This window comes from Chenopodium album, chromosome 21, assembly GCF_948465745.1.
Source record: "Chenopodium album chromosome 21, dcCheAlbu1.1, whole genome shotgun sequence".
NCBI lineage: Eukaryota > Viridiplantae > Streptophyta > Magnoliopsida > Caryophyllales > Amaranthaceae > Chenopodium > Chenopodium album.
The window spans coordinates 29173753-29198591 of NC_137854.1; the positions used below are offsets into that span (position 1 = coordinate 29173753).

The window sequence follows — 24839 nt, forward strand, 5'->3', positions numbered from 1 at the left end:
GTTGAGTTCCGACAGCGTGAGTACGGAGGAGGGGCTGTCGGAGGAGTGGTGTTACAGTGGTCGTGGGGGGTTGGGGGCTGTGAGGATGTGCTGTTTTTTTTTCAAATTATTTTAGGTTTTTTTTTTTTTTTTTTTTTTTTTTTTTTTTTTTTTTTTTTTTAATGTTGATTAAATACTTAGTGACATATGTTAGTTAAATTAAAAAAAAAAAAAAAAGTTTACCTAATGTACAGGTTACCGGTCATAAGGGACCAATAGAAGAAGATGCACTATAAAGGTGGGATTATTAAATAATAATCAAAAGGTGGGATTATTAATAGCAAACTGGACAAAGGTGGGATTATTAGAATCAATTTTTCCTTAAAAAAAGAGGTTAAAACCGGAAGGGGAGGTTTGGAGGGAAACAACAACGCCAGGATGTGACACGTGTCACTCCCGGTGTTTGTTTTAGTATTAAGTTATTAAATTATTAATTATTGATTAGATATGCTTTGACTCAAAGGGACTTAATTGACAATCAATTAATTTCTAAATAATCCAATATCTCTAATGATGGTTTGTTTGTAAGAGGTAAAAACTTTGAAAAGGGTTCTATTAGTAATGGTAATGGGGGAACGAATAAGGAGTGAAGAACAATCGGGGAATGGTGATGCTAAGAACAAAAAGGGCAAAGAGCCTCAAACAATTGTCGATGCTAGCTTTATTGACTGTTTGACTCCGATAGTAAGAGTGGTGCGTTGGTTGCCACTTAAGGGAAAACATGGGAAAGGATGAATGGATTTTGTATTCAAGTTGCTTTATTCACATAAGTTGGGAATAGCATTTGAAGGTTCGAGAAAAACATGCTTCTAATGTACTGTAATAGATTAGAGTCAGAAATTAACACTGGGCAGTGGGCACTGATCAAATGAGAATTTAATCCAAATGCCTAATTAAAGCTCCCCAATTCTATGATAGAAATTTCAACAAAATTTCGATTTCCAAGCACACTACACAGCTTTGCCGAAAATTGTACATATGCTCTAAGTTCATAAGAGAGGCAGGTAACAATCCACTTCGAAAGTACACAGCGCCATTCTTTTCTTTTATATTTCTCCATGGCCACCAGTTGAGGTGTTTCCCCTGCTGCTCAGTAAACATAGAACTGTAGTAGATGTGCTCGCATCTAGGGGACTTCATATACACATTAACCAATCCCCCCATAAATGATGATCTGTCAACTTGAACTATTGCACAAGATTTAGCAACCTGAATCACATATAAAATTATGAAAGGGTTAGATCTTCAACAAGCAAAGGTATGACAAACTGCAAAATGCACAAGATCTGGCACATGGTGCCTATTGTAGTTGTAGGCCTTACCGCCTTATGCCCTGCTTTCTACCTTATTAACTCTAAATGTCATGCACATTGTGTCTTTTTTTAAAAAAAATTAACATATATTCCAAGCATCTTGCTTGGATAAATACAAAATTATAGCACATCAGTGTGTATAAATCTCGACATTAGAAGTATCCAATGACAGAGAACGATGGAATGGACTTGACAAGAATAACAGTTTCAACCTGTAAACTTTTAAGGATCAACACAACACAAAACCACAAACAATATTTGACACATTCATGAAAAGCTTTGGATGATACAAAGTTTTTTCCTAAATATACCAAGCACTTTTAGAGATGGTGGACTCACAAATGGTATCATACAGAGTGTAGTATAGCTAAAATTTGTACAAGAGAATTCAAATAAATTAAAATTTTAAAACCAATTTAAATTAAGTGCAAAAAAATTTACTACTCTTTCATTAAAAAAAAATTCATTTATATATACTTGTAACGGCTTAAAAACGTAAAATTTAGAATTCCAACATATATTATAATACATTCAAATATTATACTTCCTCTGTACAACATACAAGTATATATTTATCATATATTGTACGTAGTATAGTGCTTGTGTATACATGTTGATGCATAAATGTTTTCATCTAAATTTTAATTATCTTCCCACATTATATAATTTAATTATAAGTCCTTAATTTCTAGTGTTATTTACCAAATTAGCTTGTCAAGCTACATAAGGTTTCAAGCTAATCCCTTTCGTAGCTAGTTAGTGTCACAATGGTTAGCTCCTAGCTTGCATTTAAATGAGCACTACTTTGTCAACTGACTTTTTGAATTTTATAATATACCAATCTCTCATCTTTTGAGAGTCTTTACTCAAGAGAAAATTAATATGCCCAAGCTAATTTCATATTTTAACTCCAATGATCAAGGTAATAGCTAGAGGCTTTTACAAACAAATCTCTAACTATAACTATTGGAGATAATACATGTTAGTAACAGCTTTTTAAAAATTCATGTGGGATCAGTTGACCTGATAGCTTTAGTCACAAATCCATCTTTACATATGCTACGGTGTATCACAAACAAAATGAAATATATCTTCTAACAAATTGACAAAGAATGATACAAGAAAAACATTCGAATCATCAAGAGCTACATCAATAAATCACATCAACTAGTGCTAGATTTAAAACATGTTCATACAGAGTAGAGTAAGTTTAATTAATACAAGAAGCTCAATCCACTAATCAGTCATGTCAAGTCTCAAATACATAACCACTTATGTACATGCTCATGTATGTGCGTTTGTTATAGAGTGCATGTTTGTGTTTGAGAGAGTATATACATGCAAATACATTATAATTTCTTTTGAAATCCAAGAGCCCCTCTATTTTATTGTATTCTTTTAGTGGAAAATAGGAATTATTTTCAAAATGTATTTTATGATCGAAGTGCAATTGCATGAGCACAAAAACATAACACTTTTCTTGAATTTTAAGTGTCTCTCCTTTTAGAGTAAATTAAGACGCATTTAATAAAGTAAACAAGAAAGCTAATAACTGTAAAAATATTATTATTTCAATAAAAATTAGAGTTTATAAACCACGCTGTACGTATAATCAGATAATCTTCCTATCAAGTTTGTATAGCTTTAAAAAGACACCAAGAAGTGCTTTCTCCGTATTAATTGTATATTAGCTAATCACAAAAATAAAACATATCTACAGTTAGCAAAGCCAAGAATGAACCAAAGACATTGCCATATGTTTGACCTTTCACGAGGAAGAAGCCAACAGGAAGTAAAATTTTCTGTATCACCTTTTGTTCCAATGCAAACAGTCATAAACAACAGAAGCAAAAGCTGCAGTTTCCATAGCCATATGTCTACCCTCTTTTTTTTTTTTAAATGAAGCATTTTTGGTTTAACAATTTCACACAATCAGCAGTATCTATACAAGTTGTTCTGCAACTTTAGCGCACAACATTTAGCTGCATTTACAACAATGCCAATGCAATTTCCTCAATGTTTCATATACTAAAGTCTAAAGGCAGCTAACAGATGCCATGAAAGGAAACTCCTTGCACTACTTAGTCAGAAATAAATTTTTAGGAAAGACCACTTCTGTAGAAAGCTAAAACACGCGACTCTGATCAACATCTTATGTGACCCTTGAACAGAAGCAAGGATCGGATCACTTAAGAAATAAATTGACCATTCCAAAGACACATAAATAAGAGGATATTACCATACTTCTACAACTAACTGCTGAATGGATCATGAAGATTATACAAAGTTGAATACAGGTATAAATGGCTTTGTTTGCTAAGAAATTTCACAAATAATTATTTACTATGAAGGGTCCATTTCAGGTTGGAGAAACCTCATTTTTCATTGTAATAACACTATGAGAGTATAAGTGAAAGTAGTGGTGGTATACTACTATGCTTGGTGATACCTATTGACAAAGATAAATCAATCTATACAGGGCATTGGAAATTACTAATTCAAAAACAAAGCCAAAAGGTGAAGCAGTATGTAATTGATGGAGCTGCTAGTTAAGACTACGATTAACCTCATGGGTGTATCTTGACGGTCCAGCTTCATGAGAAAGGCATGTATGAAATTATTCCTGTTAAAAATATCAGAGTATTCATGAAGTGAGACAATTTCATTTTTTTCATGACGGGAAAGACAATTACATTTTTTATTATGTAGTTATTTGGCCTACTTGGGGAATTTTTTATTATATATGAACCTCTTTTCTCTTCATTCCCATAGGTAAATGCAAATCAAACAGGAATATCTTTATAACCAGGAAGACTGGAAGAGAATGAGAAGTTGTGTTTCTCCTAGTTACTTTAGTACTATTGGCTCGGAAGGGGAGGATGAAATAAATTGAATTTGATGAAATCTGTAAGCCTGATTTATTACTTGGGCAGATGATGCATGCAAGCAATTTTATTTTTTTAAAGGTGGTAGAGCTGTAGAGGTGGTTGCTGTTAGTGGCAAGGGCTAGCCGGCTAGGAGTATAGAAGTAGATCCTCCAACTAAAACCTAACAGTCACACATTTGTAACTAGGAGTATCAGAATAAATTGGATAACCTATCATGCATTGAACACAGCTGGCCCATCTGCCAATCAGAATTAGATCAACGATTTAGGTTCACCATAAGATTAAGGATAAATTTTAATGATGGATCCATTGGGTAAATATCAAATATTGGCTTCATATGGTGACACAAAAATCTAAGCATGATAGCACAACTACTGTTAAGTTTTTAACATATGTATTGAAATAAAGCCCCGACAATTAGCCGAACATCATTCTTGACATTATGAGCAATTATGCTACTTTGAACCAAAATCAGTTGACATATGCCTGCCTAAACTCCATACCATCAAAATTAATTTTCTCAAGTGAATTTTCCAGGTCTACCTATATTAAACATTTTTGAAGCAACCCTGATTGAATCAGATGGGAATGTTATGCTCATCCCTAATGAAGATGCTTTACGAGTTTTTAATCATTAATATAACAATTATACTCATTAAAATGAACTAGAATCTAAAAGAAGCAAATACAACGAAGGGCCAACCATTTGATAATTACCTTATGGGTAATGGATCCATCATTTGAATATATTCTTGGAGATTTTGACTTTCAAGAAGCTTCATTGTCGTTTCGTTTTTCAAAATAGTCTAAAGTTTTAGTATCTGCTTAATTTCCTCAATGCCTGCAATTCCTAGGAGTCCAAGGGGAAATTATAGCTCATCATTCAAGATTTTATTCTAATAGAGTCTCTTCTTGCATCTTCGCTTCCTTCAAAAATACAGTTCATTCCAGCAAAAAGAACTGGTCAATGAGTCAAGCCACTCATAGCAGCATTGAATTGAGTTCATTATCGATCACATCTACTCATTTGAAAGTTCATCACTAGCTCATTTTCAGCCTTCTAAAAATGAGCTCTCATCCCATTGACAGACAAGGGAATTGGTTGCAATGTCATCAATACCCTAAAATCTATGGCAATCAATCATGCTTCCTATTCATCTATTCCAATAAACAAGTTTTTGAAACCATATAATTCTGCTCATTTCTGGGAGTTGACTTAAATCTACAGAGAACATCCCATCATCAAATCAATCATAAAAACAATAGACATTTAGCAAATCAAAAGCAGATGCAAAACTTAACAATAAAGCCAACAACAAAAAGGAAGAGAATATGAATATCCCAAAAGCTTAAAAAACAAGACATAAATTACCTTGAAAAGAACAACCCAAATTAAGCCTGGGTTCCACTCAAAGTCTTCAATTGAACATGATCAGTATCAGCAGCAGTAGGCAGAACCTCATACGACCCCCCAAATCTTCTAGAAACACCCAAAGCCTTAGAAACCACCGCATAAACCACAAACACCAAGACAACAACAATACCCACATGAATCAAAAACATAAAATCAAGAATCGCAACAGCACGAAGCTTGGATTCCTCGAGCTCACATTTGGTGGACCCTTCAATCCCACTGACAACATCAAGAAGACGATGACACCCTTGAGGAATAAACGCCTCCACATAGAGAGACAACCCAGTTTGCAGAGCCCACAAACCTTGTAAACACAGGGATGCAGCGAGTCCCACATCGAAAGCGAAGACTCTCGGAAACGCGGCAAGAGCGAGGGAGAGGAGGGAAGAGATAAAGGAGATGGTGGATGAGATAGAGTCGGAATGGGATTGGAGATCTAGAGAGAGGAGAGAAGAGCGAGAGGAGGAGACGGAGGAGGAGAGGAAGAAGGAGGCGGAGGCGAGGGCGAAGAAGAGGTCGGAGGGGAGGAGAGAGAAGAGGGAGGTGGAGAGGGAGAGGAGGAGAGAGAGGGAGAGGAGGAGGAAGAGGAAGGAGATGGAGGCGGATTGGAGGGAGGTGAAGAGGTGGACGGGGGAGTGGCCGTGAATGAGGGGGTCAGGGAGGGAGGAGGAGAAGAGGGAGTGGAGGAAGGAGAGGAGGAGGGTGGTGATGAGGAAGTAGAGAGGGAGGAGGCGGAGGTGGGAGGAGGAGAGAGGGAGAGGGTGGAATGGTTTAGAGGTGAAGGATTGTGGGGATTTCAGGTAGTTGCGGGTGGTGGAGATGAGGTGGTAGAGGCCTAGGGAGAGGAGGGTTGTGGAGGTCAAGGTTTGGTAGATTATTGATGACATTTTTCGATCATACACAGGAGTGTGGTGGTGGTGGTGGTTGTCGGAATTTGAATATTGACGGTATTTTTTTTGTGTTTGAAATGTTGGAATGATGAGTTTTGTAAGAGTGATCAAAGGGAAAGGGGACCCAGATTGATGATGAGTTAAAGAAAGAATGAGTCGAACAACGTTGAAAACTTCGGATTACCCTGTATTCCTCCGAATCCTCCCTAATTTTCACTTAGGAATTTTTTTTGAAATTTATTTATTTTTATTTTTAAAGAAAAACGTTTAACAATTTCAGAAATGTTGTCAATTACTACTTTCAAGAAGTGTATTTGTCTTGTCTCGAAAAAAAAAAAAAGGTATTTATCAATTACTATCCCTAAAAAAAAAAAAATAAAAAAAAAAAAAAATTAATCACTAACCCTTAAAAATTGATTAATTGTAACAATTACTACCTAATTAGGTTTTTTAGCTACTTAACTCATAAATAATTAAATTTGGCACTTGGCAGCCAAACCCCTAATTAATTCAATTTAATCCTAAATAATCTAAATTTGTACTTTCTCCGTTTTTTTAATTTTACCATTTGAGTTAGACACTTGATTTGAGAAAAGGTGTAAAAGATGGGGTACGTTAAAAGTAGGGATGTCAGTGGGGCGGGTCAAGTAGGAGACCTGCCCCATCCCCGCCCAAGCGGGGCGAGGATGGGTCTCGGTTTGGCAGGTGGTGGGAGCGGGGTCAGGGATAAAAGCCATATATACCCGCCATGGGTGATGGGGCGGAGGTGGATTTTAAGTTGTCCCCGCACAACCCCACTTCGTACCCACCCCATCTCCACCTCATACTCACATCTATATACTTTTATACTATTTTATAAAATAATTATGTGAAATAAAATATTAATTATAATACTTTGTACTACACTTATATTAAAAACAAATATGTGTGTAATATTAAAAATGTTTTTTTTAATATTAAAATCCGTATTAATTATGTAGGAGTGTGTATTTGAGAGACGAAGATTAGGTGGGTCTTGGGTGGGGATTAGGCGGATATTTGGTGGGAGGATGGTTTTGGAGTTGTACCAGCCGGGGCGGGGGTGAGGATAAATAGTAGACCCGCCGCGAGGATGGAAATGAAAATGTTAGGTGGGGATGGAGATAAAAATGTTAGTGAGGATGAGGATGGGAAGACCAACATCCGCCCCGCTTCACCCGCCCCATTTACATCCCTAGTTAAAAGTGTCCATGTTAAAAAAAACAAATGAGATATAGAAAAGGTGGGGTAATAGTGGTTGTTATCACATGTGAACAAGGGCATGTAGGGAATTTTGCATACACAACCAAAAAGTAAAAGAAAAGCATAATATATAAGGAAATGATACAATTAATATGTAGCTTTTTAAAAAGAAAAATGGTGCAACCGTGCAATAAAAAAAACCAGAGGAAGTTAAAAAAAAAAAAAGAATCGTAGCCCCCTACTGCCAAGGACCATAAACACAAGGAATAAGGTTTCGTCGCCGGAGAAGGGGAGGGTGTTGGTGGGGGTGGTTGGGTTGGTGATTTGGTTATATTTTTGAGTTTTTTTTTTTCCTTAAATATTTCTTACCATTGGTAATTTTAATTATTTAACTATTAATAAAATTAAGGTTATACGTGGGATAAAATTCTTAAATATGGTCATTTTTGTATAATTTATTTTTAAGAGGATCACTATTTCCGTGGTTCACAAATTGAAGGTCATCACTGGCAATTTTCCAGTATTTCTTAAGGTGAAAAAAACAAGGTCTTGCCTTCATGTTGAATGTGCAAACAATTTATTTACGTAGATTGTATTCGACAAAACAAAATCTTTTTTCTATCTCTCCATTAATTTATGTTGTATTTGTAATTTTGTTATTAGCCCACTAGTTTACAATCCTCTTGAATAAACAACAGCCATCTTCATTTTTTTGAAATATGCAAACAAGAAATGTTAGTTGTAAATATTTGTGACCAGATTTTACTGTTCAATGGAGTGTACATCCCCAATAAATATAACACACCGCACACCATAATTACACACTTTCACATTTCTGTTCCCATAGAAAACAAGCTGTTCAAATAAACACAATAAGCCATTTTCTTGCTGTATACAGTTCCAATGGCCTCAAATCTCAAGGAGAAGAAATATTGGCCTGTTACAGAATTCACACTACAGCAAATCCATCAGCTTTCATATCATGGTCTATAGGATTAAGATAAGCAAGACGATGATAGCTGCAATCACGACGAAGGCCAGTAACCACCAATACTGTTAAGTGCCACAAGACAATGATAAGAATGTAAGGTACGAGCAATACGAGTAATTAACATTGGCAAATACTCAGTAATTCCTTAGTGTAAGAAGAAAAAGCCTAATACATTTTTAAGTAGATCTTTATATAACTTCAATCAATAAGAAAAGTAGAAAATTAACATTGTTTCTTACCAAAGGTGAACATGATCTTCCACTGTTAGACGCCTTACAAAGCTGTGGTTTTGATTCACTTGATCCATCAGAGGAAACATCAGCTTTAGAATGCGTACCATCTGCATTTGTACAGAGAGATCAAGCACAAAGAATGAAGCGAATAACAATAGCATTAGAAATAGTTTTGTGTTTTATAAGGTGATTTGTGAACAATTTTCCTGACTTTTTGGCCTCACATCTTTTCACTTAATTTTTTCTCTCTACTTTGTAATATTATCGAAGAAGTCCTATACAATCCCATCTCATGTAGCAAAGGGACGGACAAAACGATTAACAACTAGTAAAAACATAAGTAAACTACATAATCTTACCAATTAATACATCCTGCTCTTGTAGAAGAGCAGCAAGCTCTTTATTGAATGCAAGAATTTCATCAAGTCGGCTTTGCATCTCTCTGATTTTTTCCTGCTCCCTCTCCTCAAGAGTGTCTTCAATAAATTCAATCTTTCCATCCAACCATATTGATCTGTATTACTCAAATAAAGTCATATTTTACTTGCATACCTTACACATAATATGCAGGATCCATTAACATACAAGTACATAATAATGATAGTATTCATCCGTTCTTTGAGTAAAACAATAGTACATACACATTCGATCTCATAAGTTGTAAGAAATTACAGGCTGCTATGGTGTTCTACATCATCCTGAGTGATGAGTGTAATATTGAGAAGCCCCACTAAGACTAATTCGTCTAACCTGATTTATTCCAAGTTTATTACTCTCAAGCAAGCTTTAGCAGTGTCGGCCTTCAGCATATACGGAGTAATAAGGAAATAAAGGAAGCCAACAAACAAATGAAAATTATTTGCTCAAGAAGAAAAAGTCTAGAAGAGTATTAGAATTTGGGCTTCAGCACTCTCTTGTATAATTGAGCTTTCAAAATTTACCATAATACTGTGTAATTAATGACAGACGGAAACAGGAGACAAGACTAAATCATATATTTAAAGGCTAACCTCTTTTTCTCTAAGAAAGGTTGGCTTTCGATATCCTGAGCTGCTTCTTCGCCAGTTAAGCTGATACAGAGTCAGGAAGAACTTATATAATTTACCTATCGGCGAATATGAAAGAGAGGGAATAGAATAGACAAACAAATTGCTCGTAGCGTACTCTATTACAGCAGATGTAGGAGTCCCTGATGGAATGCAAGAAGATTCACGCTCTAAGGCACGCTTCTGAGCTTTCTGAAATTCTCTTAAACTAGCTTGAAAATCTCTTGCAAGCTTAGCATCTTCAATTTTTTTGCTTTCCTGAAAAAGGATAGCACAATATTGACTTTGAAAATATCTCCACTTGTTAAACAATATCATCTTTGAACTAACTAGTACTACCAAATACAAATATACAGAGAAATGCAAGGGAATTACAGGGACATTAGCAGCGTGGTCGGAATCGCTCAATGCTTTGAGCTTGGCAGACACATCTTTTACCAATGTCAGTACATGCTGTCTTGTACTATGTCTGCATTAACCAAAATTATGTACCGATAAGTATATAATTATAAAATGATAGAGTTTATAAACCGATCCTAGGCTTCAACCATAAGTCCATAACGATTATAATTATAACAATTATGAACGACTTATTAAACAAAAAGAGGTAAACGTACAGCTTTTGGCGGAGATTAGGGGTATCTTCGGACGTGCCAATGGCATTGACTAGGCGGTAGAAGGTGGCGATGACGGTGTTGGTCTGGAAAATACCGGCGGCAACGCCATGTGATAGATTTTCTGATGATGATCGTTGGTCATTTTGATTAACTTGGGAACTCATTTTAGTTTTGTTATGGTAGGACTAACTATGACTTCTAGTCTAGAAATGTTACCGATTATATGGTTAGAATTTAGAAAGTCAACTGCAGAAGTTGTGACTTGAGAAGTTTTTTAAGTAAAAAGGAGGCCAAGTTAACGAATCTATGCCTTCTTTTAATCGTATTTCAATGACTTGGATAGGCGCCGTCAACTACTTTTTATTTTAAATGCCCATGAATCCATGATGAGTGATTTCCTTGAATAATGCTAAAATACAAATTAATTCCCTATATAAGTCGATTTTAAAATTATTTCCCACAATACCGTCCACATAGGATCGGTTCCTAGGTTTGGAATTTAACAGTTTAGAACCGCTAATACCAATAGAGATTCTATAATAGAACCGCTAATACCAATAGAGGTTCTATTGTAGAACCGCTAATACCATTAGAGGTTCTATTGTAGAACCGCTAATACCATTAGAGGTTCTATACATATATAGAACGTCTACTTTAGCTCACTAACAACTCTTTATATAGAACCGCTAATGGTATTAGAGGTTTTACGTAAAGAACCGCTAATACCAATAGAGGTTCTATGCATAGAACCTCTAATACCATTAGAGGTTCTATAATAGTTAAAACCGCCAATAATGTTAGCGGTTTTATGCTTGCAAATACCGAACCTTGAAACCGAGCCTACGTGGACGGTATTGTGGGAAATAGTTTTTAAACCAATGTATATATAGAATTAGTTTATATTATTACATTATTTTGGGAAATCACCCATCCATGATCGATGTTAAAAACTTAAACTAATATTGGTTCATTAATTCTAACATAACTTTTGTATACATCCGGTGTACAGTAATTTACTGTACATCGGGGGTCACTTTTTATTAAGTTTAGGGTCACTTTTACAATTTTTTGGATAACTTTTATCAGTGAAGCATAAATACTTCGTAACTGTTATTTATGCCAGGGTAACTTTTATTCATATTAGGGTAACTTTTGTTCATTTTAGGAGTAACTTTATAACGGATGTTCAATATTTATTGTACATCCGATTTATTTAAAAGTTTGTCCTAATAATTTTATTCCTCCATTTGCATCACTACTTAATTAAGGTTCTACCGCTCTATCTTATTTGTACAAAGAGTATTTTTTTTCTATTATTATTTTTGTAAGGATTATTTGAGAACTATTACCAATTTACCACTTACTTTGCACTTTTTGAAAAAAAACTGCTTCCTATGTTCTTTTTTATTTGACCTGTTTCTTTTATCACGCTTGCCGATGCAAAACTTTAACGAACAATAACTTTAATTCTCCATAAATAAAAATTATAAAATTTACGTATTATGATAGTACTTATTGAGACGAATTCAAAAAGATATTACATGAATATGTTTTTCCTTATATACAAAAGGCGGTCAAATGAGGGGTGATGAATAGTGTAAAAGTCAAAGCGGGTCAAGTAAAAAAGAACGGAGGAAGTACTATTTAAGTTTTTTTTAAAAAAACAACTACCATTATTAGAAAATTTGTTTAAGTACCACTACCATTTAATGTTAACAGTTAAAAATACCGTACTGTACGTAAGGCCCACTTGAACCCTAACCACCCACTACTCCCTGCCAAAACCAAACCCCAACCACCAACCAGTCCCATACTTGAACTGAACCCTAACCTCCGCTACCCAAATCGAATCAGTTGCTCACCACTATTCCCCGAACTTGAACTGCACTAGCCACCCACCACTCCCCCCACTTGATTATGCGAGTGTGAGTTGGTGTTGAGGTGAAAAGGTAGTGATGCGATGGGGAGGGATTTGGCAGCGAAAGACACGGAAGAAAGAGAATGGGAGTACGTCAAGGTGAAGTGGTGGTTGGATAGGTTTTGGTTTACAGCTAAGGGCTAGTTGAGTTGGTGGTCTTGTGGGATAAGTTGTGGTGGTGGATTGGTGGGGGAGTGGTGGGTGGTTAGGGTTTGATTAAGGTGGGCCCTATGAGACGGTTTGTTAATAGTTATCGTTAAATGGTAGTGGTACTCAAATAAATTTTCAAATAGTGGTATTTGTTTTTTTTTTTTTAAAAAAAAAAAAAAAAAAAATTAAATGGTAGTTGTATACAAAAAGTGCAAAATGGTAATGATTCACTAAGGGCTCGTTTGGCATCACTGTGGTTTTTAGTTTTTTGGTTTTTTGTTTTTTAAAAGTGTATTATATATGTCACATAATGAATCAAAAAATATATAGACTTATTAAAATCATGATAATTTTGAAAACTGACAACAAAAAAGTGGAAACACCTTTTTCTTGTATCCTGTTTTTGGTTTTTGGTTTTCAAAAAAAACAAAAAACTGAAAACAAAAAATGGTGCCAAACAAGCCCTTAAAATCCTTGTTTTTTATTGCTAAACACTACTAACTTGTACCATTATTCGTGACTTGTACGCGTTAAAGCTATCAATTAGGGTAAAGGGGGTTGGGCTCTGGCACATTTATGAGCATCATAAGGTTTGATCATAATGGAATTGTTAAGCAATGTAGGCATTATAAACCAATGAAAATTAGCTAGTGTGTTGAGGTTTGCATGAACAAATGTGTTAATGCCACTTAATGGTGTGTTTGGATTGAAGGAAATGGAGGGAAAGGAAGGGAAGGGAATGGAGAGATGGGGTATCTTTCATTGAATTACAAATGAGGAAGGAAGGGAACTGGAGAGGAGAGAAATAGAGGGATTAAATTGTAAGAAATTAATCCCACCAACAATGGAAAGATTTGGAATGAAAACTCACCATTCTTCTTTCCTCTCCCCTCCCTTTCCCTCCCTTTCTTTTCTTTCCCCTTTCTTTATCCAAACATATAGTAAATGGAAGCCTTGGTTGCTCCACTATTAGAATAATAACAATTTAAACTAACTTTTTTGCGTGTTCTTCCCAATTTGAACCTAAAAAATGTACCTGAACATGCTTTTTTAATATTTAATAAGTCCATGGCAAATAACTCCAAACCAAACTCGATAAGGCCAAAAATAATATGAACCAAACAACCAATCCAATCCAGACTCTTTTTTTTTTTTTTTTTTTTTTTGAGAAAATCCAAACTAAATTAGACAACACCAGACTAGATCAAAACTGAAAAATTTACATCAATACACTCGAATACACATAACAATTTTCACCAATGGATAAAGCTTGCCTTACCCAATACTTTGTTTTCACGTAGTACACTGTCGAAAAAAAAAAAAAAAAAAAAAAAACTCTAAGGCAATAATTAGTGTGGTGTGAGTATATGTTACTAAATGATAACAAACCAATGATCATAAGAATTTTGCCAGGGTAAACTCTGGACTCTCTGGAATCAAATTTCTCCAACAATGAGAGACTGCAAGCCATACATTTTTTTTTTTTTTTTTTTTTTTTTTTTTTTTTTTTTTTTTTTTTTTTTTCGTGCATTGCACCAGTCTAATTTCGATAGAAAAGGAGCAAAAATTACAATGAATTTACAAACGGAAAACCTTGGGAAACAATAAAGAACATACATATATAGGAATATATCGACAAACCTTCACATAACGACGCCGCAAAAATACATGCATAAATAAAATTTTACAAAAAAATGCTCCTACAGCCACAGAAATAAGAAGAAAAGAATATTGGCCGGTCCAAAATATAGAACTCACTCTCCCGCAATCCCATCAACATCATATCTTTAGTTGCAGTCTATAGGATTAAGATCAGCACAAAGATAATAATCGCCAATACAAACAAAGCCAGCAACCACCAACACTGTCAAGTGCCACAAGAAACAATAAAACAATTACAAATAGGAATAATGTATAATCATGGGAAACAAGGGCATAAATAGGCCACTGCAAAGACTACAGCTACATAAAAAAATATTAAGAGTGTACACCAAAGGAGTAACAGATCTTTATATAAATCGATTCAACGAATTCTCTTCTACCATGCAGACTTTCCATTGTAGTCACATATGCTACAAATTAGCTTTTCAAGATGTACTAATACTTCGCCATATACCAATTGAAAAACCGTCTTTAACTTTCAAGTTTTGCTGAAAGATTCATCTACTCTGAATAGTCTCCCTCATTTTCCTTTGACAGTTAGATCCCCTAAAATCAGGTCTTTCATATCCTCATCTTTCTACAACTTTTGACTCCCCACTATAGGGCTTTCATCCTACACCAGTTTCCACCTCTAACACAACCATTCCCACAACCTACGTACCTCGGAGTCAAATATACTGTTTGATTCGGTTATTTTGGTCCAAAATGAAGTGTTGAAGTGTCAGTGCCCGTGTTGGAGTGTCACAGACCAAACACGGACACTTGAGGGGAAATGAAGAACCTAAGTAACACAAACCAAATCAGCAACTTAGACACCAAACCAAGGCCACCATCCATTCCCTCTCTATAGCCTCCCCCATTTCACCCAATGTGTAAAAAACCTTAAGGTGCAACCAAGGCTATTCAATGTTCCCTGTGCCTTAAGTGTGCCTTGTTGAAGTGAGGCACACCTAATGGTAAAAAATGTTCGTGACAACACTGTCCGCCTGAGCTGCGCTAATATCGCTTAGCTTAAACCACAAAATTGTATAAATCCTAACACCTTGTGCCTAACAGCGCCTGAGGCAAAGTTTTCTTCATCAGCTCCATCAACATTGCTACTTCCATTCCCCACAAACGGCACTGACACATCCCCATAAGCTAACAACCACCACATAATTGCTTCCCTTCCCAGACAAAACATTGCTATACCGACACACTCGACACAGACGAGAGAGACTGAGATAGAGAGAAGAAAGGGCACATAACTCAGCTAAAAAGTTATAGAATCAAATCTTTGAGAAGTACAAAATAGTCCTCAAAAATTGAGTACAAACTTTTCCCACAAAAGTTGATCAAGTTCTTGGCTTTTGGTAATTATATCATCTCTTTTCCGTACGAGCTGACCACCAACGGTGAAGATCTAGGCCAAGGAGGTTACAGAGAGAGGCAAAATGAGACATCACCAGGAGAGCAAAATACAGTGGTGACAGGTGATGAAGTCTGCTGCTAAATGTCGTGCTTGTACAATGGGAGATGAGGAAGATGGAGCATGTCAAAGAAGGAAGAGGGAGTATGACCGAGGAAAAGGGCTTAGTATTCCCCTGTATCAAAGACCCAAAAAACAATTTTCATTCCTTCCCTTGCCTTAACCAAAATGGGAACGAAGAGGTTTTTATCTCTTCCTTTCTAGTTTCTATTATGTTCCTTGATTCCAATCCTTTTTCTTGTTTTGTACTTGATTTTACAATCTCAGGAAGAGAAATTCCATCCTTAATTTTATCCTTGATGTCACAAGAAGGAAGCACAACTTTATTACAATCTCAGGAAATAAGGAAGTTGAAAAGAAAAATTCCTCTACGCTACTTCTTTATATGATGCCTAATCAACAGAAAATCTTATAAAATTGGATTTAGTAAGCTGATTAAATTGTAAAAAAGTTGATATTTTGAAGTATATTGTCCAGTTATCCAAGGTTTATTATTTCACTTTCATACTGAAACAGTGATACTGACTACAACATAGTTAAGTTCAGCAATGTCCTATCTCACCATGCAAGCGGAGTCAATTAATCAAATAAATTTTCTTACCATTTGTTTTGGCCTCTAACGAATAATGATAGAAGTGACTTGTCACATGGGAAGGGGGCACATAAATAAACATGTTTAAATTTAGAAATGAACTTTCAGTAAAATACTTCTGAAACTTACCCAAGTTGAACCTGTTCTTTCACTTTTAGAAGCCTTAGATAATTGCTGTTTCGCTTGGTTTGTCACAGCAGCAGAAGCCTCAATATTAGAATGGATATCATCTGCAATTACAAAAGGAGAAAAACTTACAAACTGAAGCAAATACAAATGCAAGAATATACAAACAGATGTAACTATGCGAGTCTGCATATCTGTGTGAAATACGGGATCTTACCAATTACTACACCCTGCTCGTGTACTAGAACAGCAAGGTCCATGAAGATTTCATTGACTTGACCAATTTGGCTTTGTATCTCCTTAATTCCCTGTTCCCTCTCCTCGATGATTGCTTCATTAAATACAACTTCATTATCCAAAAGTACCAATTGTTGCCTGCACATATGATTCTACGTTATTCCTAATCACTGCAAGTATCATATACTCCTTCCGTTTTTAAAAGTTTGACTCACTTTCAGCTTTGAAGTACTTCCAAAAGTTTGACTCGCCCATAATACCTCTTTACCCCACTATTTTTATACCTTTCCACTCACTCCCCCCCCCCCCCCTCCCCCTTACTTTATCTGTCTTTTTCTTACACTCAACCACCTCTTTTACTTTTTTTTTTTTTTTTGAAAGACTCAACCACCTCTTTACTCAATCTCACTTAACTTAAAAACCTTTTTTAAACTCACACTTTTCCCAAACATTCGTAGAAACTACAGTCTAAGAGAATCAGATATTTAGAAACATATGGAGTATAAGGATCTATTTACACATACACGAATGCAAAAATGCATTGTTGCTGCAAGTTTAAAACATAAGGATGCATAGCGTCATACACATCTTATTGATTGTCAAACTTTACCAAAGAACACATCTTATTGAACTTCAAACTTTACAAAAGTACTAAATGACAGAAAGGACAACAAAAGGAACCGAAGGAAAATATTTTATTGGGTAGATAAAGAGAAGTCTACAAGTAAAGTGTTCTATTATCTAACAGTTTCATGTAGTAAAATTTGTTGGAGTAAACTCAACAAATTTATTTTAACAATCCATTCCTTGACAAGTCACAGGCACATACTTTGTTTCCTCACCTTACTTTAATTACTTTAATATTGTTTAAATCATACACATCAGAAGAAAATAGACCCAATCGGACCAAATTTTCTTATTTTTGTGTCCTTATCGCCATATACTTTTAAAATCTTATTTCAAAAAATAAATTCCCTGTTCTTTCTCCTCTATAATAGCTTCATTAAATAAAACTTCATTATCCCAAAGTACCAATTGTTGCCTGCACATATGATTCTACACTATTGCTACTTTCTTAGTCACTGCAAGTATCATATACTCATTCCATTTCTAAAACTTTGACTCATTTTCAGCTTAACTTTTTATTAATTTATATTACTCCATGGCTTATTTTCATTTGATGAGAAGAGCTTACTTTTGTAAGTAGTTGTTCAAATAAGTTAACAAGAAAAGAGCCTTTTTTACAATTTAGATGAACAAAATATTGCCTGCACTAATGACAGACAGTACTGCCATTATCAGGCAATAGATCAAATTAAAGTCTAACCTTTTTTGATCCAACAAGAAAGGTTGGTTCTCAAGATCCCGTTTTGCTTCTTCACCACTTGAGCTGTTAATAACCAAAGAAAACACAACTTTCAACATATGCGAAGATTACTTTAAAATTGTTGTTCAAAAAAGGTGATAGACAAACAAAATGCTCATTGCATACTCTGTTACAACAGAAGTTGGAGCCCCAGATGGCATGTAGGATGATTCACGCTCAGAGGCAAGCTGCTGAACATTCTGGAATTCTTGTAAAGTAGCTTGAAAATCTCTAGCAAGCTTAGCATCTTCAATTTTTTTGCTTTGCTGGAAAAGGTAACACAATAATGATTCTCAAACTACCTCTTTACATGCAAACTTTCACAAAAACACATTACACGACATCTCCATACAAGTTTAGCAAAAGCAACAGGTAGAGGAAAATCAATCTTATTTTCCTTCTCTACAAGAACAAAATGCACGGATATGGAGTATAGCATAGCAGGGCATGTACAACGCAGAAGGTTCCATGAATGAGTTCTAGACTAATAGTCCCCATATTTTTAGACACAAGAAAGATAGCAAGTTCCTGATAAATGAAAGTAACATGATTTCGCACATGATTAAGGCAAAATTCCGAGAATTCATCAACAATAGTTGGCCTCATCAAAAAACAAAAATCAAAATGTTTACAAGAATACATTACCATAATCCGTAACCAAAGATGTGCCCTGTAATATATCAATGTCTTTCAGCCGGAAATCGATTATGGGATACAAATAGTTTATGTCCTCTCTTAGGGGGTGTTTGGTATAGTAATTTTAGATGTAGGAAACGGATTCAATTAAGTGTTTCCATTTCTTGTTGTTTGGTATGTGTTAAAAGTAACAAATACCTTTTGTTAAGGGTAACAAAATCTCCCAATTTGTTACCCTTGACAAACTAGTGGAAACAAAATACACTTCCTTACTTCCTTACTCAATCACAATCTACTCAAATTGTTTCCATTCCATTACAATACCAAACACATAGTAAAGGTAACGTTTATCATTACCCTTTCCCCTACTTATTTGAATCAGTTCCCTTTCATTTACAATATTTATACCAAACACCCCCTTAGTGTAATACTTTCATTCCAAGATCCAACAAACAAAAGTTGCACAAAAACTTCTCATTTCATCAAATAAATAAATCAACAACAAAGTCGAGAAATGACCACTTACCCAATCAGTCAGTTCCCCTTCATTGTCAAATAAAAAACCCACATTTCTACTTTTGTACATTTTAAAACCTTGGATCACATCACATGTATCATGAACTTACGAATTATTCCTTAAACCTTTTCGGCAGCTCCTTTTACTTAATTATTAGCTGACCAATTACTCTATATAGTAAATTAGCAAAAAAAATTTCCATAGGATGCATTTTAAGAACAAATAAAAAAAAAAGAGACAATTAATGCAGGATTCAAAACTCACTTCAAAATTCAAGTAAAACAATTCTAAGAATCGGAATTAATTTGCATACAAATGAAATACTATAAAAAATCGAACATCATACACCATAGAAATCTAGGATAACTACAATTCAATTAAAAGCTAGAAATCATCAATTATTTCAAACAAAATGACCAACATAAAGAAAAAGAGAGATTACCGTGACATTAGCAGAGTGGTCAGAATCACTGAGAGCTTTAAGCTTAGCAGAAGTATCCTTGACCAACTGCAATATACGCTGCCTTGTATTATGCCTAAATTCATCCATAATTAGAACAAAAAAATGATCAAAATCCATGAAAAACAACAATTCTTTAGGCCTCAAAATTCGAAAATTGGGGAAGAAAACGAACAATTTCTGGCGATGATCAGGAGTATCTTTTGATGTTCCGATGGCATCGACAAGGCGGCGAAAGGAGGATACGGCAGTGTTGATCTGAAAAATACCGGCCGCAACGGCTTGAGATGGTGATTGTGTGGAAGAACGCGACGAAGAAGTTGGGCGGCCTCCGCCATTTCTGATGTCTTGAAAGCTCATGGTTGTCAATTGTGTGTGATGAAGGTGTAATTGCCGGCCAAAAAAAATGAAAGAAATAGAGAGATGGTGTGTGTCTGAAAGAGGGGAAAAGGTAGAGAAAAGGGGTGATAGTGGAGAGTATGATTTTGAAATGTGAGAGGAGGGGCCTATTTAGGAATTATTACTTGATTTTTATTGTAATGACAGGTAGTTAACACCTGCAAATGAAAAGCATAAGAGATTTATTGGAAGGATGATATACTATTATTGGATGATTTGATGAAATATGGGTTAATAAGGGGGAATGATGGAGATGGACCACTACCCGGTATAGGTCGCCTCGCCCAATACTAAGTGACGTCAGCTTTTTTTTATATTTTATTTTTTTTAATTATTTATTTTTTTTTAAATATAATTGGCTTAAGGTAAATAACAGTAATTAATTAGTAAATAACAGTATTTGATAAACTAATAACAGTACCTTGATTTAAAATAACAGTTTTTAATAATACACAGATTACTACTATAATTCGATTTGATAATTTCTTATTTAACTTTTATTGATACTAGTTATCACTACTTTACTACTTACATTTAATAGTCCACCATGCTTCGCAATATAAAATGTTCTACGTAAAGAGTTTTGATCAATACCTGAACTTAGTCGACATGAACCTCCGGCATTCTGAGCTTTTGGCTTTGCCAAGGTAGCTAACCCCAACCCCAACCCCAACCCCAACCCCGTCTTCCTTAGATCAGGCACATCACAAATCTAATTCGTTTCCTACCTTAGATCGTAGTCTCTTCTCAAACAATCTATATTGTGTTTGTGATGGTACATAAAACTAACTGATTTGTGACATAAGTTTTGAGTGGATAACGTTCCTTTTAAAAGGAAAATTTTATTTAATTTGAAAGATTACAACACTCATTTCTTACAGAATTAAAAACAGAAAGTCTAAACAGACATGACAAAAAATAGATTTTTTTCTCTACTTTAAGAGAGATGGAAAACCAATTTGTCTCTTAAGGAGAGGATTTTCTCTAGAGAAATTTCTTGTTTCCAGAAATGCTCTAGCCAACTCACTTCAAGTCTGCCCTCACTTTTTTGCCCAATGCCCTTTATATAGGGGAAGGCTTACAAAGGTCACCGACACTATCTATGGCTTACAGAAAACTATGACTCAGCAAGCGAATATCGTTCACTACTTTCCTAAAGATTTTTTATAACAAATAAAACGTTCTTCAACAGTAAAAGTAGAATATATTATTGCTAGTGTGGGCTGAGGACTCCATCATTTTTTGTAGACCACCTTCGTTGTCCTTACTCTCTTCATAATGGACATACATTTGGTTGTCTTCTTCTATTCCGAGATCCATCGCACATTTGGCAGCATAGGATTCATCCCATGTGACAAATATTTCAAATAAGTGCTCTTTTCCCTCTAAGAATAAATATCTCCCAGCTTCAACTTGTTCAAAATAATCATACACTGATTCACCATGTATCACTCCTTTTAAAATTTTTTTTAACCATTCTGGTGCTACTATTGTAGCATTTCCCACATGTATTATGACAGGTGGCTCTTCATTGCTATAAATTGGTTAAGAGACTGAGCGATATAGAAAAATCCATATGCTCTAGCCTCCGTAGGATCCCTTACTCGTCTCTGCTGGATACAGATTGGATCTTTGACTTTGCGATGAACATCTTCAAACATGATCAGGAAATTTGGAGAGCTAACTTTTCCTTCCACCATTTCAATGTTTGCACTTTGTACTAGAACTTGTTCAACTCTTCCTTTGTATCTTGTTGCATCATAAATTCTCCTGAATACATACTTCTGGAATTTTGTGAGCTTCTCAATGAAAGTAGTATTGTGATCAGAAAATGGGACAATGCTATGAACCATTTGGTAATCCCAAGCTTGGTAGTGCTTCGCCACATATGGTGTCCTCCATTCCGGAGAATGTGGATGAATTGACACAATACCCACTCTGGAATTAATGTTGAACACTATTCTACTTCCCCATAGATCATAAACATCATACAACTTGTATGACCTTGATACAACTAAGTTGTACCAGAATTTGAAATCGTTATCTTTTATTTTGTTTAATATTATATCCAGAATATCTGAAATGAGTCGTAGGATGATGACCATTACTTCATACATTAGGAACCTTCGAACTGCTACATGACAGCTCTTAATCAAACCATCTCGAGATCTCTTTTTTTATGAAACAATCATGGCCTCCATCAAGGCCCACGTGGAGGGTGAATCCCGCTCCATTGCTTTATTTGTTTCTTCAATAAGAATTTTTCTCTCTACCTCCATCTTTTCTAGTTGATGGGCAGGAGGTTTTTCTGATATCTTGTGCTTCTTCGTCATTGGCTAATTCTCTGGTCAAGCTATCTGCCAAATAATTCTTTGATCCCTGTATATGTTCAACAGTAAAAGAGAATTGGTTAAGCCATAATTGCCAACGCAGGAGTTTCCCTTGCGCTTGCATATTTGACAAATTCTTTTTAACAAAACCAAGTATGCCTTTGCAATATGTTCTTATTAAGATTTGCAATTCTTCAATCGTTTTCTCCTGAAGATGATGGCTCATCTTTAGTTTATTTGTTCTTTTCCTGATTACTAGTAGGTCTTTTAGGGAGTGATACCGTAAACTTCTTATTTGTATCTAATTTTGAAAAGGATATTTATATTTATAAGAAAAAACCTTGTCCTTATTAGGCGATACTTCTTTGTTAAATTGATGTCTAACTTCGTTTGTTAAAGCAAGTTGTACTTGTTTAAGTTGTTCTTGTAACTCACTTAAATTTTTACTAATCTCTGATATCGTTGTTCATAACGTATGTTCACTACTCATGCAACGACAATGTATGCTTCCAACTTCTACTTTAAGCTCACCAATTGATCTACAATATAATTAAGTATGGGGCCGAAATTATTAGTATTTCCAGGAATATGATAGTAGTATTTGAAATCAAGTTGTTTACACTCTGTAAAAGGTCTAATAGTCTCCAGCTTTACTTAATTACTAATTTAATTAATTACTATTTTAATTAATCTTAACCGTATGGCTCTGATACCAAATTGCGCACTTAACCAGTTTCTAATTTATAATAACAGTATTATCTTCTTTAATAACAGATTTTACTTAAACAATAACTGGATGCAAATATAAAGAGCAAAATGATATCTTGAAAACAATATTGAAGAAACATATGACGGTATTAATTTTATTTTAACAAGCCCAAACTTAAAATAAAAGTATTAAAATAGCAAATGACGTTTTCCCAACACTTAGCGATTTTTTTTTCAACGTAAGTATGGACCTTTGTTGTCCCTACCTGGTAGCGGGCTATACTTATTCGTTAATAAGGAGTAAGTTGATGAAGTTTATGGTGTATGTAGTCATGGAGAGGTAAAGTGGGTGTTTTTAAGTGGAAAGTGTAAGAGGTTTTTTTTTTTTTTTTTTTTTTTTTTTTTTTTTTTTGTGAAAGAAAGTGTAAGAGGTAATTGATTCTAGTTTGATTATTTCTTCAAAAAAAAAAAAAAAAAAAAAAAGCTAGTTTGATTAGGGGTTGTTAAGTATCGCTCTCAAATGTTCGAGTAAATACCCACAAAATAAAACTAAATTTACAAACTTACCTCTATCTATAAACAAAAACTAACATCTCCAATCACTTTCACAAAGAAGACACTTATCAGAGTTAAGAGTACAATTAGGTACTCATTTATTGCTTTTTTTTACCTTTTAGGTACTCAATTTTTTTTACTTTGCTTTTGGGTACTCAAAATGTTTTTCAGGTGAAGTAACTCACCACTAACTCATCAGTAACCATACCTAATTAAAAAATTAATATTTTTTTTAAAAAAAATGATAAATGCATTAAATTGACAAAAAAAATGATAAATGCATTAAAAAAAATGATAAATGCATTTAAAAGGCCATGAACCTGGCAGAATCACCATTGTTGCTCAACAAAATTCATCCAAAACCATTTGTCCCTGATTCAATTTCAATAAAGAAAAAAAAAAAACACCAAAAACAGGTTGTAATAATCTGTAGCAGTATACCCAGCAACAAAATTCATCAAGTCTGGTACTTCACAACAAAATTCATCAACAAAATCATCTAGCAAGGTTTTCCCAGATTTTAAAGAAAAATTAAAAAAAAAAAAAAAATCACAGAAACAGAAGCTGCTGCTGCTTCCCCTGCTGCTGGTACTTTAAGTCCGCCCCTGCTACTGCTTCTTCAGTCCAGCCACAGTACTCCTCCTCATGCAAATTTGAAAAAACAGAAACCAAAAGGTGCATATCGATCATGGACTGCTGCCACTGTAACTAGGGGTGTTCAAATCCGGGTACTCGGGTTTTCGGGTACCCGGAGTTTCGGGTACTTGTTATCCTGTCCCATGTCCCGACCCGAATGTCTCGGGTACTCGGGTTCAGGGTACCCGAATCTAATAACTTGTCAATTTTTCTTCTTTAAAAAACTTCCTGTTTTTTGAGTTTTATCAATGTCATGTGAGTTGTATTAAATTATAAGCAATTAAAACAACATAATTTTCAAAAACATGTCTACCAATCTATCATATCTTCCTATGATAGATATAATTGCTATGTAACGAACAAATTAAAAGAATCATGTTTTGTGCTTTTTATATATGAAAAGAACATGACCCAGTGTAGACACCCA

The 24839-nt window shown here is 34.9% G+C and overlaps 3 protein-coding genes across 3 annotated transcripts; all 3 read right to left on the minus strand.

The window, feature by feature from the left end:
• Positions 1 to 846: 846 nt before the first annotated feature.
• Positions 847 to 6615, minus strand: LOC145602395 (uncharacterized). The gene is made up of 2 exons (XM_081658589.1): positions 5613 to 6615; positions 847 to 1248 (listed from the first exon to the last, which is right to left on the minus strand). Exon 1 carries the CDS (start codon positions 6539 to 6541, stop codon positions 5633 to 5635), a length of 909 nt encoding a protein of 302 aa, XP_081514715.1. The 5' UTR covers positions 6542 to 6615; the 3' UTR covers positions 847 to 1248; positions 5613 to 5632.
• A 1981-nt stretch (positions 6616 to 8596) lies between these two features.
• Positions 8597 to 10816, minus strand: LOC145603091 (syntaxin-22-like). The gene is made up of 7 exons (XM_081659210.1): positions 10653 to 10816; positions 10411 to 10504; positions 10154 to 10293; positions 10000 to 10059; positions 9349 to 9503; positions 8996 to 9096; positions 8597 to 8818 (listed from the first exon to the last, which is right to left on the minus strand). Exons 1-7 carry the CDS (start codon positions 10814 to 10816, stop codon positions 8753 to 8755), a joined length of 780 nt encoding a protein of 259 aa, XP_081515336.1. The 3' UTR covers positions 8597 to 8752.
• A 3504-nt stretch (positions 10817 to 14320) lies between these two features.
• On the minus strand, positions 14321 to 20279 carry LOC145600194 (syntaxin-22-like). The gene is made up of 7 exons (XM_081656096.1): positions 19960 to 20279; positions 19767 to 19860; positions 18298 to 18437; positions 18133 to 18195; positions 16786 to 16943; positions 16572 to 16672; positions 14321 to 14584 (listed from the first exon to the last, which is right to left on the minus strand). The coding sequence occupies exons 1-7, from the start codon at positions 20142 to 20144 to the stop codon at positions 14519 to 14521; spliced, it is 807 nt and encodes a 268-aa protein (XP_081512222.1). The 5' UTR covers positions 20145 to 20279; the 3' UTR covers positions 14321 to 14518.
• Positions 20280 to 24839: the final 4560 nt, after the last annotated feature.

What these genes read in the sequence shown, in the direction of transcription:
- LOC145602395 (XM_081658589.1), bottom strand. Translation starts at nt 6,541, where the DNA reads ATGTCATCAATAATCTACCAAACCTTGACCTCCACAACCCTCCTCTCC.
- LOC145600194 (XM_081656096.1), bottom strand. Translation starts at nt 20,144, where the DNA reads ATGAGCTTTCAAGACATCAGAAATGGCGGAGGCCGCCCAACTTCTTCG. An exon ending in CCAACTTCTGTTGTAACAGA is followed by an intron (nt 18,196 to 18,297) that starts GTATGCAATGAG and finishes GGTTATTAACAG; the next exon opens with CTCAAGTGGTGAAGAAGCAA. An exon ending in CGAGCAGGGTGTAGTAATTG is followed by an intron (nt 16,673 to 16,785) that starts GTAAGATCCCGT and finishes TTGTAATTGCAG; the next exon opens with ATGATATCCATTCTAATATT.
- LOC145603091 (XM_081659210.1), bottom strand. Translation starts at nt 10,816, where the DNA reads ATGAGTTCCCAAGTTAATCAAAATGACCAACGATCATCATCAGAAAAT. An exon ending in CCTAATCTCCGCCAAAAGCT is followed by an intron (nt 10,505 to 10,652) that starts GTACGTTTACCT and finishes TGGTTAATGCAG; the next exon opens with ACATAGTACAAGACAGCATG. An exon ending in AGAGCAGGATGTATTAATTG is followed by an intron (nt 9,097 to 9,348) that starts GTAAGATTATGT and finishes GTACAAATGCAG; the next exon opens with ATGGTACGCATTCTAAAGCT.